This window comes from Castanea sativa, chromosome 2 (genome assembly GCF_040712315.1).
Source record: "Castanea sativa cultivar Marrone di Chiusa Pesio chromosome 2, ASM4071231v1".
Classification (NCBI taxonomy): Eukaryota; Viridiplantae; Streptophyta; class Magnoliopsida; order Fagales; family Fagaceae; genus Castanea; species Castanea sativa.
The window spans coordinates 50,949,245-50,970,043 of NC_134014.1; the positions used below are offsets into that span (position 1 = coordinate 50,949,245).

The 20,799-nt window shown below is 33.8% G+C and overlaps 1 protein-coding gene and 1 pseudogene across 1 annotated transcript; both read right to left on the reverse strand.

Annotated features, from left to right (window-relative positions):
• Positions 1–1,500: 1,500 nt before the first annotated feature.
• On the reverse strand, positions 1,501–4,101 carry LOC142626271 (1-aminocyclopropane-1-carboxylate oxidase homolog 4-like; annotated as a pseudogene).
• Positions 4,102–13,397: 9,296 nt separating this feature from the next.
• On the reverse strand, positions 13,398–18,746 carry LOC142623446 (putative mitochondrial adenine nucleotide transporter BTL3). Its single transcript, XM_075796864.1, has 4 exons — positions 17,945–18,746; positions 16,953–17,256; positions 15,063–15,527; positions 13,398–13,944 (listed from the first exon to the last, which is right to left on the reverse strand). Exons 1-4 carry the CDS (start codon positions 18,382–18,384, stop codon positions 13,870–13,872), a joined length of 1,284 nt encoding a protein of 427 aa, XP_075652979.1. The 5' UTR covers positions 18,385–18,746; the 3' UTR covers positions 13,398–13,869.
• Positions 18,747–20,799: the final 2,053 nt, after the last annotated feature.

The window sequence follows — 20,799 nt, forward strand, 5'->3', positions numbered from 1 at the left end:
TAATAAATAACTAATAATTATTTTTTAGATTATAACAAGAGTAATGATAAAATTAAAAGAAGCAAAAAAAATTGAAAATGGTAAGACATAGGCTAGCCGCATGGAGTGGGGTTGCTTAGAAGTCAACAAAAATGACTAAAGGCTGAAACTTTTAGCTTTCCAATAAGTCACTCACGTGTGAAGGGCTCACAAAACTAAAAGAAATTAAAGTATTAAGTATTAAACAATAAATCAATACAAGGCAGTGAAGGCACGACAGACTACACGCAATGACGCAAAGGACTGAAAAAGAAGAAGCGAAGAAGAAGAGAACACAAAAATGCAAAAGAAGAAGCAAAATAATGGAGAAGCTATTAGCTGTGAGGAGGTGGGTTCCTTTAAGAAACCAACGACAAAGACGAGTGAGAGAGAGTTGAAGATGAGAAGAATGAATCGGGTTAGATTAGTTAGGACCTTTTTTAAAAAAAATTTGGCGTGTATCGGCGGTTTTAGCCGATACGGACAGATTCAGCCCAAATTGGCACGAGTCGGCCTGATTCTGCGCGGGTCGGCCCAAGTCAGCGCGAATCGGAAAACAAAAAAAATGGACGCTTCACGGATGTGCAAGCAGCGGCGTCCCTCACACGTCGCCGCGTCGGACGCGAGTGCGGCGGCCATTTTGCTGCGTTCGTGCATCCCAAGTGGTAATTGTGATTATAACAGTATGGTGGTTGGCAGTAATAACAGTTGAGAACCAATGCTTGGAATGGGAAGAATATTTTGAGAGAATAGATATGATTCGGAAGAGAAACAGAAACAAGGGGGGGGTGTAAATTTGGCCTCCTTTCATAATGTAATTCCAATTATAGGCTAGAAGAACTCAAAAGCTTTGGAGCTAGCAGTGTCTTATAGTGTAATTTTTTTGAGGTTAAAATGTTTGACATTAATTTGTTGTGAGCTTTTCATATGATTTTGTTCCATTGGTGAGATGAAGTTGTACTGCTGGTAAAAACAATTGAAAAAAAAATTATGACATTTCCCAATGGGTATTTCTTATACAGGATGAAATTGTCATTTGGTTGTCCCACTTCTAATTTATGATTTCTCCAATCTTTGGGTCCCATACCTATGATATTTTTCCTTCTTAAAGTGAGTTGCAGTTTTCAGCTAAAAGTTTATTTAGAGATCCTAATTCAAAAGAGGGAAAAGAAGGAAATTTTTTTTTATGTACAAGATAAAAATTTTACTCTAACCTAATTTAAGTGTATATGTATGTTAAACTCTCTTCTGGAGACTTGAACCCCGACTCTTACCCCCAACACTCCACAAGTATTTATATTTGTAGAGTGATGTTGATCCCTGTATTTTAGAACCCATTACATTATGGGGTGCTTCAAGTTAATTGGCTTGTAAATGTTGGTCCTTACTTTTCTTATTTGGAAGAGGTACCACTCAGATTGAAAAATTGGTTCGAGAAAAAAGCAATATGAAACAAAATATATACTAAAAGCTTATTTCGCATGAATTTTATTCATAGTTAGGTAGCTTTAAGCCAAGTACTTGAGTTTGCGTCATTTATTATGCCTCAAGCAATACACATTCTAGAGCAAGGAATGGGTCACTCCATTCCATTCATATAGCTACATAAATATGCAACATGCATTATATTGACTTTAAAATTGATGTTTAGTATGAATAGTGCTACAATTATAATATTTTCAGAACAATTTCACAACAAAATCTAGGTAGTAAACTGTTAATGGTAAGTGAAAAAGTAATACAAATGGTGAGCCAAGATGAGAACCAATTAAAGCATGCCAATTAGATTTTATTGTGAAATTTTTGTGAAAATATTCTACTTGTAGCTTTATTTAGTTAGCACTCTCATTTCACAGCCTGATTTTTTGAATGAAAAACTTGTTTTCCAATCCCTTGCTGTAAAAACCTTCTAGGAGTTCTGGCATCGTGAATTTGCGGTAAAGAGCTGGTTTATCGGGTGTCAATAATTCTGGTAATGCTCCATAGTAATTAGTATCGCTCTCAGTCTCCAAGTCGAAAAATGTCATGACTGAGATATGTGGCTCTTTAGATGCCTTAGCCAAAACACGATGCTCCACACTTACATATTTGTCGTTAGACATTATCTGTTAGAAAATAATTAAATAAAAATTACAAAACTAGTGAGAATTGTGACAAAACTTTCTAACATGTACGCAGAGAACATGACACGGCAAAAACACATGATGTAAGTGTTTTTATTGAATATCATGCACAAAATTCTATAAATAATGTTTGAATTTGAGGATTTCAAATCAAGGAATTTGAAGAACAATTTCTTATTCTAAATAAAAACGCTTGTAATGTTACAGATTTAAAATGGCATCTTACACTTAGTTATATTGAATCTATCAATAAATTTCATTCATAGGAGAGAAAATTTTTTCATTTCATACTTTATTCAAGTTATTTAAATTATAGTTTAAAATCAAAATATTTCTCTTTAAATACATTAATCCAAATGAAACAATACAATCCGGACAAACATGAATTATAGGAGCACCATTTTCTTATAAATTACATCTTACAATAGTCATAAACATGGAGTGACGTGAGACATGTTAATAGTTACACACTAATTAACGTGTTGTTATTATTATTGAGACCTTTCTAAAACATAGTCTAATGCCCAGTTATATAGGATATTTTCCTTTATTAGGATAACCAACCAAGGTCTAAATCCCCCCTTTGGTTATACTATTGAATTAGACTAAATTGTAAAGCACATCTTAAAGTTTAGGATCATTTTGATTTTGCCTCCTAACATTTTAAAATTTTGATATCCTTGCTTTAATTAGTTAGGGTATTGATTTGATTAACAACCCCTTTGTTCATCTTGTTATGATGTGTTTGTTAAGTAACACATAAGTTTGCCACATATTTTATTTCATCCAATTAAATTTTAGAAGTGTGTTTTGCAATTTAATCATTTTCTAACTTTTGATATGACTTATAGTAATAAAGGTAACATTATTTTTTACATGAGTTTAATATTTTATTATGTATCAATCCATTTTTTGTAATCTGAGAGGCTATTTTTTTCTCTCAAACCCCTTTTTGTTGTCCTTGTTTTTCAATAAAACGTGTTATTCAAGAAAAAAAAAACGCAACATCTAGTATTAGTAGTAGTCCTGAAAAATATTGTGCCGAGGAAATTGTTTCTTTTTTTTTTTCAAAAGAAAATATGTTTATACCTGAATGGTATCGCCAATGTTGATCGTCAATGCTCCAGGGATGGGCTCTACATCCACCCACTCATCATCATGCTTCACTTGCAACCCTCCCACCTGGTTCTGCAACAACACAGTCAACCCTGAATCTGTGTGAGGTCTAATCCCCACCGTCAGATCCGGCTGTGGACAATAAGGATAGTAGTGTCCCACAATCAGCTTAGAAACCAAAAACCCCAAGTCCTTAAACTTCTCAGCCCCCAAACCTAACCCTTCAGACAATAACTCCAACAAAGCCTCAGCCACCTTTGCTGAATGCAAATCCCATGCAAGCAACTCTTTCCTACAAACCTCAGGAATTTCCTTCTCCTCTGCACGCTTTTTCTCTGGGGACAACCAAACCGCGAGCGAGTCATGCCAGGTTGCAGCGTTAGTTCGGTACAAGTCAAAGTTGCTCGTGTATATAACCCCTTCCCTATCGTGGGCACGGGTATAGAGTTTGGACTTGACCTCGTGGGGTTGGTCATGGAAGGCTTTGATTGCGTTCATGGTTTCGTCTAGGACTGACAGAGGTATCCCATGGTTGATGACTTGGAAGAAGCCCCATGAGGAAGTGGCATCTCTGATTTGTTCCACAAGTTGGTGCCTTTTGGTGGGGATGTTGAGTTGGAAAGGTCGATTAACGGTATGGTCTTTTTGGTGCATGTTTGAGAGGTGGGTTTTTTGAGGGTGGACAGAGTCTCAGGTGGGTGAATGAACATATTGGGTATTGAGGTTATGCCAGAATCAACGAGGCCCTTGACACCCATCTTGGATTCGTCGAATTCCTTAACCTCTTTCACACGGTCATAGATGAGAGTAGCAATATGAGTCGCTGCCATTTTTTGTTCAGTGAAGACAGTGTTTGAGCGAGTGTTTAGAGCAAAGGCTACGTACGGACACTGATTTTTATTGTGTGCAGTATTTGCCTTGCTTGGTGCCGTATTTATAATAAAGAATTATTGTCCGGATATAGAACATGATGAGCAAGTATATACACTGCCCCTCTCTCTCACACACATGTAGCCGATACATGATATAATTTTCCATACATCATTGACCTTGTCAGTTTGAAATCAGGGTGCACTTGAATGAATGCATGGACAAGTCATCCACTACAATTCTTTTTGCGTCTCTTAATGGATTAAACCTCATCCACATGTTCGTTTTTTTAACATTTTGTATGATTTTTTTTTTTTTATAAACATTTTGAAGTAGAACAGAATCGTGATAGGAGATCCTCAAATTAACAAGGAAGAATATTGGAATCTACCAAAAAAAAGTAAAAACCTCAATTTTATTAAATGTAAATTGCTAATTTCATTTTACATCTTGGAGGTCTATTTAATGGCTCCAGAAAAATTATTTACAAATAGAATATTCCTAAACTGATTCTAATTGATACCCTATTAGATTTGTAATAGAACAATTTCCTCAACACAATATTTTCCTCGATGCAATTTTACAAATCACTTCAATCTAACTTTGTGTTTTCCTCTAGAGCCTCTTCAATAATTTCATGCAAAATAGTATCTCGGTCTACAATCTCATCATCTATACTACTATTTAAGGAGATTCCCTTGTTTGAACCGGACTTTTTTTTGTTCAAAAATACCACAACACTCCTAAGTTTAAGTAGAGACAAAACTGAAGGACAACTTGGTAAAAATATATTTCTAATTCCCACTAAAACATTGTAGACAAAACAGGACCACTTTTCTATTGGTTTTCAAATTGCTTTATGTATTTAAAGGACAATCTGTGAAATCAACCACAACAAAGCGGTTAACCAAAAAGTCAAAAACACAACACTTATTACCCAACACCAATATTAAATTCATTTTCGATTTTGACAATTGTGGAAAACTTTGAAGTGTGAAAAAGGGTATTGCCCAGGACAAGAGGTATGTATTTTCAATGAATTAAAGTAATATTTAAATTGCAGTTTAAGTTTTTCTTTATGTGTGTGAGTTGAACTTATGTTTGGTTAATTTTTTCGTGCAAAATAGTATCTCGGTCTACAATTTCATCATCTATACTTGTGGGGGTAAAAAGATCCTGATGAGAATGTGGGCCTTTTGGGCCGTGTTAAGGAAGGCCGACCTGCTACTGGGTTTAGAATTTATTGGTACTGTGGGTCGGCCCATACGCCGAGGGTCCGAGGATCCAGCCGAGGGTGAACTTACCCTCGGACGGACACCGAAGAACTCGGGGTTTCGTAATAAAGATTAGGGGATGACACGGTTAAGGCCAATGGTTAAAAGGGGTAAACCCTAGAATGCCCCCAGAAGCACTGGTGTTGAAGAAATGTCAAAGATAAAGGCTGCTACCTCCACATTAAAGACCCTGCACCTACCACCCTGGCCGCATTGATGGGGAAGTGACACCTGAACAGTGGAAGAGAAACTTCTGGTTACTATTCAAAGGCACTGGGAAAAGAAATATCTAGGCTAAAGGGGAGGTAAAGCAACACGTGTACAAAGTATTCAAAAGAGTAGTATTTAAAGAGCAATCTAAGACAGAAAAAGGGGGCTCCCTCTTTGTAACCAAAAAGAAAGAGAAAAAGAGAGAGAAATTATATAAGAACAGTTCTCGGCTTATGTCCGGGCAGATTGGTTCAGAGCATTCTTTGTTGTTTCTTTTTTTAGTCTTTATCATCTTTAGCTTGCTGTTTAATCCTCAAACGCTTCTAACCTGGGTTTCAAACCCACACTCTACAAATTACATTGTTTAAGGCTCATTGGGCCTGGGCCCGTAACTGTTCTTGGGGCCAGGTGCAATTGTGCACTTACAATACTACTATTTAAAAGGTTTCTCCTATTTAAACCGAACTTTTTTTTTCCCCAAAATACCACAACACTTTTAAGTTTAAGTAGAGACAAAACTGAATGACAACTTAGTAAAAATACATTTCTAACTCCCACTCAAACATTGCCTACAAAACAAACCCACTTTTCTATTGGTTTTCAAATTGCTTTATCTATTTAAAAGACAATCTGATAAATCAACCACAACAAAGTGGTTAACCAAAAAGTCAAAAACACAACACTTGTTACCCAACTTCCATATTAAATTCATTTTCATTTTTGACAATTGTGGAAAACTTTGAAGTGTGAAAAGGGGTATTGCTCAGGATAGGAGGTATGTATTTTCAATGAATTTAAGTAATATTTAAATCGAAGTTTAAGTTTTTCTTTTTGCGTGTGGGTTGAACTTATGTTTGGTTAATTTTTTTTTTTTTTAGGCATGTTCAATGTCTTGTGGTGATTGATGAAATCTTGGGGAAAGTCATTCGAAAATATTTTGATGACTAGATAGGACATTGGAGTAGTGGATTTCAAAACATTATGAGCAGGGTTCATTTCAATGGGCGTTGTAGTATCTCTTTTCACTACAGGACGCATTACAAAGGCCGGAAATGGTATCGAATGGTCTTCATAGGATTCTTTTGCATTTGTTTCTAATATAGCAGCCCGAATCACACAGGTGTTACCAATGTAATCTAAACTTGAGAAGCTGTATTTTCTTGCTAAAAAATAGGATGGAAAAAATTTACTAAAGTTTTATTGCTTATCTATCATTCAAGTTAGATAATATTTTAACCAATTAATCATATATGTATTTCTCTTATAGGAGATGCAAATGCAATATTTTTTAAAGAAAGTATAGTTAAGTGGTACCAAAAATTGTGAAAGCCTAAGGAAGTAATGAGATTTAACTGAGCAAACAACAAATAATATGTATGTTGAAAAACTTTGCTAATGATTTTTATCGTGAGAAACACTATTTTTAAAGATGATAATTTCAGTTTTTCTTCTATTTGAAATAAGTTTGAAGAAATTATTTTTCACTATGAATTCAAACATCCATCAAAATAATTTTGAAATTGGACCAAAAATATTAACTCAGGAATTTGAAATAAATTTAGAAACATTAGATAGCACCTTTCACAAGCACTAAATTTTGACACATAAAACCATTGGTTTCTATTGAAAATCTTTGTTAATAAAAAAGTAGAAAGGGTGCAGAGCAGAAAATAAATGCAGAAATATCTGTCCATAAGACCTAAGTACAATGATATTTATCAAAATGCTCAAAATTTTATGTAAACCTTTCTCTTGCAACAACTCATACAAATTTTTGAGATTTCCCATTGTTTTTTACTACATGCCTTAAAAACACCTATCGTAAATCCTTCCTCAATTTCTCTTGCTTTGAAACACACAAATGGACATCAAATATTCACTCGGGAATATAAAATCAATTCAAAAACATCAAACAGTAAATACAATCATCTTCCAATCATTAAAATATTGATTACTACATTAATAAAATTGCCAAAAACAATGATAATTACAAAATACTAGCTTTTGAGCATGCGTGTGAGCGCGTGCTTAGAGACTCTTCTATATATATATATATATATATATGGTAAAGATTAATAATTTACCTCTATTATAATTTGGAATTACTATATTTTTCAATCACAAAAATATATAGGGGTGTGATGAGTGTTTAGTGTTTTGGATGAAATAATTTATTCATCACATCCTTAGATTTTTTTGTGATTGGAAAATGTAGTAATGCCAAATTATAATAAATGCTCTAAATTAACCATTACCAAAATAAAAAATAAAAAAGCTTAGGGGTGATGAAAAATTATTTTGCCACACATAATACTCATCACACCCCTAGATTTTTTTTGTTATTGAAAAATGTAGTAATCCAAAATTATAATTGATACTCTAAATTAACCCTTAGCCAAAAAAAAATAAACGAGCCTCTGAGCACGCACGTGCTCAGAGGCTAGTCACTTTTAACGTCTTCAATATTTTCTTCCTCAAAAATTGGCTTGTTATAATTGAACCCTAAATTCACTTGATAATGGAATGCCTAAAATCTTGTTTCTATACATTATATATGAGTTTATTCCCTCATAATTTTGACTTGTACAAAAACATAATTTCACCAAAATCAAAAGAAAAGGAAGTGTTTACCTTCATCTTTTTCATTCTTGGCCATGAGAAAATTCTAGGCTTGCCCCTTCGCATTCTGAAATACTCTATATCATTGCACTAATCCGCTACATCACAATAAAAAACTTTCCTATTACAATTTACACCTTCAAATTAATATTCAGGGATCTTTCTACAAGCAAAATACTTTTCAAGATATCCAAGATCTAAGATCTAATCTATGAAATCTTCTTTGTATGATACCCCATCAAATTAGTATATATGGAATATCATTAAAATTATGAAGGCGCAGGTTGATGGATCAATTATAAGCACAGTCTTTGACATGTATACCTCTACCATCGTCACGATCACCTTTGTCGATCTTTGAAACCAAGATTGATGAGCATATTGAAAATCTCATGGAATTCTCATTCTTACTCTGTTGATGAGTTTGGAGTGCATCCCAAAAGGCTTGTACCCGTTAATCTCCTTCAACATGCTTGTTATGCTCACCTTTGGTTTTTTGCCATACCAAATCATTGAAAAGCTCTAATATCGCCTAACGCAAAACGAGAAAAAGCAGTAGGTTAACTATCAGGAAACTAACAACCTCTGATACCAATTGACTTAGGATATAAAGCGCAGTAAGGGCTAATCTCGTTCTTGCTTAACGAAATCCTTAAATCCGTAAGGGAGCTCTTGAATCCACGAGGAAGAATATTGGAATCCACCAAAAATAATAAAAATATAAATTTTTTAATGTTAAATGTTAATTTCAATTTACTTCTTGGAAGCCTATTTATAGGTTACAAAAAAAACTTATTATGCAAGTTAAAATATTTCTAAATTGATTCTCATTGATATCCTATCATAATAGAACTCTAATATGACTACGAAAGTCTTAAAAACAACTAAAATCAAGAACACAAAACCCCAAAAATTAAAATAACAAAGCATAAAAACTGAACACATCTTTTGTCCTATATCACTTTCTGTGTTTAATCCAATAATAGTAACAGATACAAAAAATTCAACATCACATGGTTGACATGTCAATCTGTACCTTGCTAGTGCAGTATTCTAACAGATCTCAATCCATCCTTGTCCATTAAGACGTTTGAAAGCCAAGTGCACTTGAATAAAAGCGTGGACGAATCAACCACCAACATTTGACTACATTTTTGGGTCTCTTAATGTATTAAACTTCGTCCACATGTTTGTTTGTTTTTTTTTAATTTAAATTTTTGTATAATTTTTTTAAAACTCTTTATATCTAGTCCAATAAAAGATACAGAAAGTTCAAAAGCACGCGGTTGATTCGTCAACCTATCTTGATTGTGGTGTAAGAAATTCTAACAGATTTAAATCCATCCTTGTCCATTCTAGGTACACGGCATTATTATCATTGTTGACTTATCTATCAATAGTGAACTCAAATAAAAGTGAAATTTAAGTTAGAGTAATTTTGCGCTATTTACAAAAAATTATGTCCATATTCCTAATTACTAGGTTCACACTATTATTCATCATTGTTAACATGCTCTGTTGTTATTGGTACATAACGAAAGTATATGGCAAGATGGAAATGAGCCATGTGAAAAGGATATGCTAAAACATTTGCCAAGTCAGAAATAATTTAGTTAAAGATTAAGTCAAGAATTTTATAACTGAATTGACATCTTCTCATGCACAAAGTATTTGAGGGTTTAAGAAGAAAAAAAAAATTTAAATGGTAGAGTTAGCACATAGTATAATTATCTCTCAAAAAGAAAATTAAAGATTAAAGCCAATGAAATGATAGATCACATTAACCTATTGGAAGTTTCAAGCCTTCACGAGGAAGGAGAGGCAATAAGTACTTCGAGTGGTTAATTCAAGCAATTATCGGAATATAAAATATGAAGGCACGTGCCAGACAGTCAAGGAATAATGAGGTAATGGTCACCTGGTACAGGTTAAGAGAGGTTATGAAGCCTTACTATTCGCAGCATATATGACAACGAAGATGCAATCAAGAAATGACACTTAGCATAGGGAACAAGCATGCCTAAGACCAGTCAAAACCTCAAAAGGACACACACAATAAACCAGAGCACTTATGAGATCAATTGTTTATTAGGTATGATGCTTTATTCAGTTCTCTTGTTTAGTTCGAATAAGTTTAGTGTTAGGATAATTAAGTATGCTCTTAAATCCTATACATTTCTTATTATTTATTTTACTTTGAGGTGGCTTAATCTGGATCAGTTTACTTTGAGAATGTGCACTTCAAGTAGGCTTCAGCCAAAAAAAAAAAGTAGGCTTCATAACTTAGGTTTGGCAGAGTAGGCTTGATAACTTAGGCTTGATAAAGCAAACTTGATAACTTAGTCACTTTAGTCACTAAGTATTTTCTGGTACTCATTGTTAACTTGCACATTTTACAAAATTCCTATTAAGTTAAGCATTTTCAATCGAAACCCTAGACCCTAATTTTTGAAGTATGGCAAATATCAGTTCAAGCTAGTTTTGAACATTTTGAGATTCACTTCAAGCAATCTGAAAATATAATCAAAAGACTCAAATTAATATAATAAATTCTAATCAAACAAATAATTAGTGATAAATTCACGTGAAAGTGAGATCCAAATGAAAGTGATTTTACACCAATCACTAAAAATCATACTTGTAAAAACAATTTAAAAATATCGTGTGCCTATCTTACACAAAGAACCGAAGCCCTATAATAATCAAGATTTTCTTAAGATGTCCTTAGGGGGGGAACTCTGGATGGGACATGAGAAGACCATAGCATGCAAACAACGCAAAAGAAAGAAAATAAAATATCAGTACATACACAAGCACACTGCTTTTTTGATAATCAACTAAGCACACTCTGCTAAGTCCACAGGGTTGGTGTAATTTTGCTACAACAGATACAACATGAGTTACGGGAATCATAATCCACCAAATTACTTGGGTTACAGATATTTGCAAAATACAACAAAAGGACCATGGCATCTAAAGTGTTCTTCTCAAAAAAAATACTCTCAGTAATTATAATAAGAGAAGATCAGAGTCCATAAATAACTCATCTATTACCAATTCAATACTATTTGGTTAAACATTTTCAAGACCGCGCCTACCTATGTTGAATTTGGACTTTGGAAGCAAATGCTGGGAGTTGAAGGAATAATTTTATTAGAAAGGTTTATTTTTAGTCTAGAGTTTCAGCCGTCAGGTATAGTCGTGATAATTGTTAGAGAATAGTCTTTCGGAACCTCCTATTAGATCCACATTTATAGTCCACCACATTTATGACATTACCTACTCTCTTGTTTCTATCTATATTCTACTTTGAATATGTCGAGAAAAAAATCGACTTTGAAGAACTTGCCGGAATTCAATAATGTCTTATAGTTTCAAGGTTGTCAAAATTGGGATCCTACGTAAGATCGTGAGAGGTAAATAGGTAAGATTGTAGATCGTAGGATCGAATCGTGGATCGTAAGATCTTACATATTTTTAGATTTTAAGCAAAAAACCTATTGATAATAACTTTGTATGTTATATAATCGCTTAAAATATGAATCCATCCATTAAAAAAACATTGCATCATAAAATGTAATTTGCACGCACTACATCGTTCTTATGTCATTCTAACGAAACAAAATATATTTAACTTTTGACATAATGTATCTAAAAAGTTAAGTACATATTTAATTAGGAACTAAGTACCAAAATATTATCTACACATATAGAAAATGTTTTCCAAATTCTAAATTTCAAATCCAAAATAAGTTAGGCTAGTTAGCATATAAAAACTAGCAAACTACAAATTTACAATATGTAATCTAAAAGAAAATTCTCAATCTAAGGTAAACTAGCTAATTACAAATATGAAATCCAAAAGAGAATTCTCATTCCAAGATTCTTCTAATCTGAATGTTTCTAAATATTTTAGGTTTTTTTTTTTAAACCGTTAAACTTAAGTACCATAGGTTTTTTTGAGATTTTATATTGACATAGGGGTAAATTTGGGACTTCAATTCATTATTGGGCTTTTGATAACCCGTTGGGCTTGTGGGTTTAGGTGGATTATCTTACCCCAAATGAATCCCACTTTTAAAAAAAAAAAAAAAAAAATCAAGCCAAATGATAAGATCGGTAGGATCCCATACGATCCTATACAATTCTACACAATCCTACATACGATCCTACCATTTTTGTGATCCTGCTACGATTTTAAACTTTTTGGTGAGATGGAATCGTAAAATCGTGCGATTTTACGATCCAAATCACGATTTTGACAACCATGATATCAACAACTATCTATTCCTCCATGTCTATACTTTATATGCACATGTTACATCAGCAACTCATACACCAAAATCTCCAAGGCCATTTTTCTGCTTACTATAATAGATAGGGCATCAAAGGATAAAAATAAAAATAAAAATAAATAAAGAAATAGAAGGGTAAAGAGACCTCTGTAGTCTGTACTCAATACTCTCATTTTTTACGAAATTTATGCATACAAGAAAGTCTACATATACAAAAAATTGGACATCTGTTGATGTGGCAGATTATTAGTTATAGGTAAAAAAAATTTCGTTAAGTGATGACCTAAATGAAAATCATTGCAAACTTGCCAATTCAACCAATATGAAAAAAGTTGTCAAATTTTTTTGTGTATGTAGTGTTACTCTGCATAATCTTTAGATTTTTCATTGTTGACAACTGACAACAAGCATTTTCTCAATGTTTTATATATGACTTGCTAGATAGTGGCGCTCAATAGCTATATCAATGCACATGGCAATGCTACAAGTTTCTAATTTGTGGCCTTGACCGGTTGAACCCAGGGCCTATAGCATGAAAAATTCTTCGATAGTCCCGAAGTATAGTGAAATGGTGCTCCCTCTTCTCACATTCATGATAGACCTCACCTTGAATGTAAAAGGAGGGAGCATCATTCTCTGTGCTCCGAGAATACCTAAGAATTAATCCTATAGCATAGTAAAAGAAATTCTTTACAGCTTTGGTCTAGTTATTATTTATTGTACGAGATTATTAGCTGTAAAGAGTGTAATGTAGTAACGCATGCCTTGCCACTCTCTCTGATGTTTTAAATTTTCAATAGCAATTTTTTAACCGAATTTATAGGTTCTTATCCAATACTAAATGAAGAAAAATGATTGTCGACTTCTATAATTGGAGACAGCAAACCATAATTTTCATAAACCGAAGTAGCATTTACAGAGCATCCAGAAAATTTTACCCTGACATAATGACAATCGAAAGGTTTAAAAGACCTGTAATGTTTTTGTCCAACGACTAGCACGGCAACATCCTTTGCTACCAAAAAGAAAATTGGGGGAACTTATTTTCACTTTTCTTCCAAAACACAAAAAAGTTATCGGAGAAATACATTGATGGAAAAATTTCCATCATTTTTTGCTTTAAAAATTAAAAAGATTTCAATTGTCTAGCAAAAGCACATCTGAAAACATCAACTGCTCCATTTAATCATGTATATTCCATTTTTCGTATCACCCTTTATCCTAGCAACACCCCCCCCTCCCCCCCTCTCTCCCACCATGGGCGCAGCGGCCTCTCAAAAAATTATGGAAAAGATTTAACTATCACAAGTGCTGTCCGATGTACCTTATAGCAGACTTGCACTTCTATGTGGACTCAACTTTGAGAACTATCTTCATAAACTCATAGACAAAATAACTTATGGCAGCTGATGGTAAAACCTGAAAATCAAAGACATAAAATCAGGTTAGAAACTTGAAATAGTAAATTGATGTTATCAAGTGCTCCACAAGAAAGCAGTGAAATTGAACTTAACGTACATGTTATGCAAACCTGAAACTTTAAGTAATGCATTTTTACATGCACCTAGTAGGTCTTAAACAGTTGAACCCATGGTCTCACCTTTCTGTGACGAGCATAAAGAGGTAAAATACAATAATACATTGACCTCACATGGTTCTGAGGTTGGAGGTAAGGAATTCTATTCAAAAGTGGGATGTAAGTAAGGTTTAAATTCTAGGGTAGGCAGCCTGAGTGAAATTTAATATCAGAGGCTGGGATTCTAGTTTTTATTATTTGATAGGAATAAAAATTTTATAATCTAGATAATGTCGATCTCTTTAATTAAGTGATTGATTTGAGGGATAGACAGGAGTCATGAATAAAGCTCACCCAAAATTATCCTATCTGGATCAAGAAATTTCATGAATAACAAAAGAAGGATTAAGATGCCAGTGATAGCTCACCCAACAATTGTGTTTTAGAGAGGCCCATGCATTTTTGCTGAATCCAGTCAGATTTACCCAAACTAAAAAATTGAAAAGAAAGAAGATGCAAGGCCTTCTTGTAAGACCTATGGTGAGCCACACAATGGCTCTACCAGGGGAGGGGGGGAATCAGAAAGACATATTCAGTTGCTTTCTTCAGTTCTTTTCTTCTTTCACCACCCCCTATACTTCAAGCTAAATAAAGCTCCTCTACATAAACAATTTTTCCAAAGATATACAGACCACGAATATATTTAATTTGGATCTCTTTAAGTGCTCAAAAGTAATTTGTTTCACCTCGGGAAAGAAAAATTGAGAGAGGTGGGAAGGGAATCTAAGAAATTCTCACTATCTTAAACTTCATCTTTCAATAGCACCTATCATTAGCAGGACAATTACCAGTTGTGTGGCATACACGGATTGATAATGTGTAAAACATAAACAAAAAATGAAAAACTAGGCATCTATTTCAATTTTAGGGTCTACTAAAGCATTCATCCACCAAGTCATCATTACTCTAGGAGCCAAAAATCCTTCAAGAAATAAAAGATTACCAAAGATCTGAACTGTACCTGCAATAAGCTGGGAATTAATCCTGCATAGAGAGCAGGAACACCTCCTTGCTCAACAATTTTGATGCAAGTCGCCATTGCACTTAACTGTGTATCCTTCACTTGCATTTGAAGCTGTCTCCTCACAACTTCAAATGGATACGTAGCAGCTTCAGCACAAGCACCAGCAATTGCCCCATAAATTAATGTTCTAAATGGACCCAACTCCAGCTGTTCTAAAGCGTTCAAGTCCTGACCTTGTTTCATGTTTTGGATTCTTTTTCTCCCTTCTGGTGAATGCAGATATGCTGATTTTAATATATCATAAACACCATAGAACACTGCACCAGAAGGAGCCATGCTTAAAATAGAGGGTACTAAGCCCTTGTAAAGAGAAAAGAACCCTTCCGTTTGGATCATGTGGCGGAAAGTACCAATCACACCACCCAAGGCCTCCCCACCAGGTGCTACCATCTTTGTCCTGATCTGAAAACTTTAAAATTTTAGGATGTGATGTATGGATGATTTGTTTCCAGAGGTGATTTCTATATAGCATTATTATCAATGCAGGAATTTTTTTAGATTAACAAAACAAAAACATATACTAACTACTTAAACAATAGTTTCTTGTATAGGTGAAGGTAATATTATCTATAATTGTTATGGAGGCAGTCACATATCTCATCCAAACCAAATATCATTCTGTTAAAATTTACAAAACATGCGTAATATGAGCATACTGATACGTAAGATGGCAGACTTCAATATAACATTGCCCAAGTTGGAGCCATAAGCTGAAACAAATCTAGAACCTGAGATCCCAAGATTACAACATGAAACTTGTGTAAGGCTGTTTTGAATCACAGAAATGGTTATTTTTTGCAACAAAAGTAAGGTCCACTAATGACATCTTATAATTACCTCATAGACTCACATATGCAATGAAAACAAAATGGATTCATTTGAAGCAAAATATAAACACAATTGAATGATCTTATTTCAAGGACATCCAAGTAAAAATAGATACCATATCCAACTCAACTAATATTTGTGAAAACATTAGTGCCATATGGTCTATTTGGCAAGTAAGCTAATGTACCCTAGGCATAGCTAAGGTTGTGCCCTTGCAAGTGATGTCCCAACACTTGACTTTCGATTACAATCATTTCATCTCATATCAAGTATAGACAAAAGTGGGATGACCTAGAAGAGCAACAGCAATGAGAAACAGAAACCTCTTTCTAGATTGACACACAATAATTGAAATTGATACAAAGAGAGAGCCTTGCTTAACCTTGTAGCCCATTGTTACATTACATTACCCAAAATACAGTGATAGATAGAAACATATTTATGGCACTCTTTATTCTTGCACTAGCTTGGTACCCTAAACTTATTTTTTTGAGAAGTAGCTTGCATACCCTAGACTTTAGGCAAACAATGACCTGCAGGAACAACAAAGGTGGATGCTCGTGACTCGATCTTAGGATAAGAGAGCAGTAAAGGTAAAATATATGGTTTCAAATGGGGTGTTGGATTCTATATTTTCCTAAAGTAGAATTAAACTACATCATGATACATGGTTCTAATAGGTGGGGTCGTGTATCAATGGTTTACTCCCCAAGGATGGGTCCAAAGGGCCCTACTTTGGTGAGATTCCACATCATCAAAAATAAATAAATAAAGTAAAAAATATCAGTATTAAGCATATAAGTATGAGACACATCATGGGAATTCTTTTCTTTTTTATGACATGGAACCTCTAAGCCCACCTTTGGAGGAGCCAGGGCAAAATTTATATATTTTTAATGTTTTTCCTTAGTTTAAAAGTTTCAAATGTTCACCAGGCAAAAAATAAGATAACAATAAATCATGCAATCAGAACTAACAAAGAGTTATCTTGCCACATACAGTGTCCATAGGTATGCAAAGCAAGGTGGCAGTAATTCCAGATGCAGCACCAGCAACAAACCTCTCAAAGTTTGTTGTTTCTTCATTCCCAGTCATTCTCATTAGTTGATTTCTGTATGTATCATAAGCGTAGAAATTGATAGCCTTAAAGGGTGCCGTGCGAAGAATATTGACAAAATTTCCTTTCCAAAAACCTTTCAACCCTTGTGAAGCCGCGATTGTCTGGATTAGCTCAAAAAGTTTCTTCTGTTCCCCACGAACCATATATTCCAGTTTTAATCTCTCTAGAGGGGCAACAAAGGTCCTGATACACCATCACACAAGCACACCCACACCAAAAAAAAAAGGAATAAGCCAATTTAGAAGCACATCTACTACACACCAAAAGAACTATCAATTTTATTACAATAAGCTTACAAATTGACATGACAATGAACGTCATTAGTACCAAGTCAACAACATAAATGGAAAAATTTAGATGCAGTTTTGTAACCTCATAGGTGTTGTACCTTATGTTACCCAATTAAACTCAACCATGTACAAACACTATAATGTTTCTAGAGAATTAAATTCAACCATGTGGCTTATTGATCAATGCAGCCACATAAATTAATTTAATTAGGAAACCTAAGATACTACGACCCCCAAAGAAATGTAACTAAGTTTTGCCCATAAATATATTTCTCAATCACTATTTTTTTAAAAATTTGATAACACATTGGTTTTTCGAGACAAATGACTTTAATAGTTGGTGTGTTTAACAATTGTCATATCAGTAGTGAAATTGACAAGTAGTAAAGTTTAGTCCATGTTTTCTTCACATTGGATTTTCCAAAATATAAGTATATCACTCATTTCAGTGCAATGATAAAAATTCAGGTTGACAGTTGGAGCAATGGAATTCAGATACCAACTAGTAACTACTAAAACTGATCAAATAGAACACTGAGAAGAGAGAGAGAGAGAGAGAGAGAGAGAGAGAGAGCAAAAACCTAGAGACCATAGCAGAAACAGCACCAGACCAGAGATGCTTGGTGACATTGAAAGCACCTGACGATGATCCCCTAACCTTAACCTTAACCTTAACCTTGTCTTCCTCCTTATTACACAACGACAACGACGTCGTATCGTGGTCCTCTTCCTCTTCTTCTTCCTCCAAACTTTTATTATTCCCGCTTTGCCCCATGACTTCCACATCGGAGCCGCCCTTTATCGACAAGCTCACCGACAAGAACCCGCCCCAGAATCTCTCTCTTCTTAGCCGGACCGCCGCGTTGTTCTGGATAGTCCGGGAAGAACCCGAATCGAAGAGCGAGACGAAGGAGGGAGGAATGGTTTGGTGGTCGAGGAATAAGCCGCCGAGTCCGAGACACGGATCGGAGGGCTCGGAATTGATGAGGAGGTGGGTGAGCCATCGATCTAGACCGTGCATAGGTGGTGCGGTGGTGGTGAGAGAGAGAGAGTGAGGTTTTGGGGAATTGAGGGGGTTGGTGGGAGTAGGGTTTGCGTTTGGGTTTTAATAATTGCATTGCATTGGGTTTTTTAAAAATTTATATAAAAAAAATTGCTGGGGAGAAGCTTGAGGAGTAAGAGAGAGAATGGAATGGGAATGGGAATGGGAATGGGAATGGGAATGAGAATTTGGCTTCCAATTGGAGGGCCAATTGCATCGCCCCACACCTACTGGCACTGGCAGTGGCATACGCATTTTTGCATTCTTTCCAGTTGGAGTCTGATGATGCTTGTTTTCGCCTTTTTTGCTTCCTTTCCGCCATGCAGTTTTGTTTCGGAAATGGGGTTCAAAAAAAGAGGAAAGCCTTTTATTTTCGGAAAGCCTTCCAACACTCAATTTTACATGAGTTTTTTTTTTTTTTTTTTCGTTTTTATTAGAGCATTCCCATCATTGTGTCAAATATAAAATATTTGATATTTGACACATTAAATTCTAAAAACTATTTTCATCAAGTGTTTTAAGTGTCATAATATTTTGCATTAATAAATAGTGCAATCTTAAATTTGAGACCGTATTATTCACAAATTGTAAAACTTATATTATTTTTTTTATTCAGTGAGGTCCACTTTCTTTTAAAGAAAGAATAAAAATGGAATGAAGGGGTAAAAAAATGAATAATAAATATTAAAGAAACAATATTTAAATGAAATTGTAAAAAAAAAAAAAAATGTTTGATGTTTGATATATTGTAAAATGAGGTGTTAAAATTGTAAAGGTTGTGTTTTGAAATTGTAAATGCTAATATTTTTACAATTGTTGATGAGAATGCTCTTAAGCTATTTGTGTAAACATTTTCATTAGGTAGTCTATATATATATATTCAAGTTTTAAATGAGATCACATAACTAATATGTTTTATTTATGGCTAGTGGCTATATAATTAATATGTTTACAAAAAGCCAAAAACAACATTACGGACAAAAAAACTTGAGTTGTAATGGTCTGTATAGATAGTGTGTCACTATTATTATTTATTAATTTTTACCCTATTTGATTGTTTGAGTTTTATTTAGTTACAGTCTTTTAAAAAATAAATATAAAAAATTAAAAAAGACACCTCTCTGTTAAGAATAATCTTATGAACAAGTTTCACTTTTTTTGCAAAAGATTTAACAGTTCTTCAAATTTTTGTTTTGGGAATTATAATGAGAATTCTCTTTGTTTTAAAATTTTGAATACTTGTATACTGATTCTTTCTTCTTCTTTTTTTGGAGAAACGTATATATACTGATTCTTGAGTGAAGAAAAAGTTCTACAAAATAAACATTTTTCTCCATGATAAGTGTTTTAGACAAGTGAGCAAACCTCTCAAAGTTGAACCACATTGAAGACGCAATTCATATAAAGAAAATGTTCAAAATATTGTAGGTTAGTCCATCAATGATATAGCATGTTTACTTGTGAGAATATCATTTTAGTTCTTATATTTTGGGATCATTGACAATTTGGTTAAAAACAGTTAATGCAATCACTTTCAAATATTATTTCTTGTTTTACATCCAAAGCTACACTAGGTTCTATATATATTTAAAAACCCATTGTTCACAAGTTGTAAACTTTTTTAGAAATATATATCTAGATGGAGCTGACTTATGGACTGTTGGTGGGTAAAATAGCAACTGGGAGAGTTTTACACTCTTATTGCTAATTCTCTACGGCTTCATAAATCAAATGACTTGAGAGAGAAAGAGCTTCGGCTTCTTCAAATGGCATAGCCATTAGTTCAGTGGCCTCTCACATCGGATCACCATGAAATTAATTACTAAAAGGTGAGTATTTCAACACAATTTCAATATTCTATTTCTATTTCTATGAGGTAAAAAAAAGGAAAAGAAAAAAGAATAGAAAACATTAAATAAAACTCTAAAAGATTGATTGATTCCATATAAGGGGTCTCCCCACATCAAATGTGATTTTAAAAATAAAAATAAAAAAACGAATTGGGATATTCCTTATTAAATTGCCAAATCCTTAGGCCTTCACGTACACTTTACAATTACATCCTCTCCTATCTCTTATCTTTTATTAAAAGAATGGAAATGGTGATCGAGATTTTATCTTTAATCCAAAAAGAGAATTATGCTTTCAGCTGCGATGCAACTTGTTTGTGGAATAAATATGTTCCTCTTCCTTTTCGATAAATATAGATTGCCATTGGCAATCTTTTCTTTTCATTGCTTTACGTGTATAAGAATCCATTTGTGATATGCTATTTTGCTAAAATTGAAAAAATTTTACTGAAATTGAAAACCTTTTATTGAAAGTATTGTAGATAAAGATAAGACCTATGAATAATGGTAAAAATAAGCTGAATAAAATAAGTTTGCAAAAATA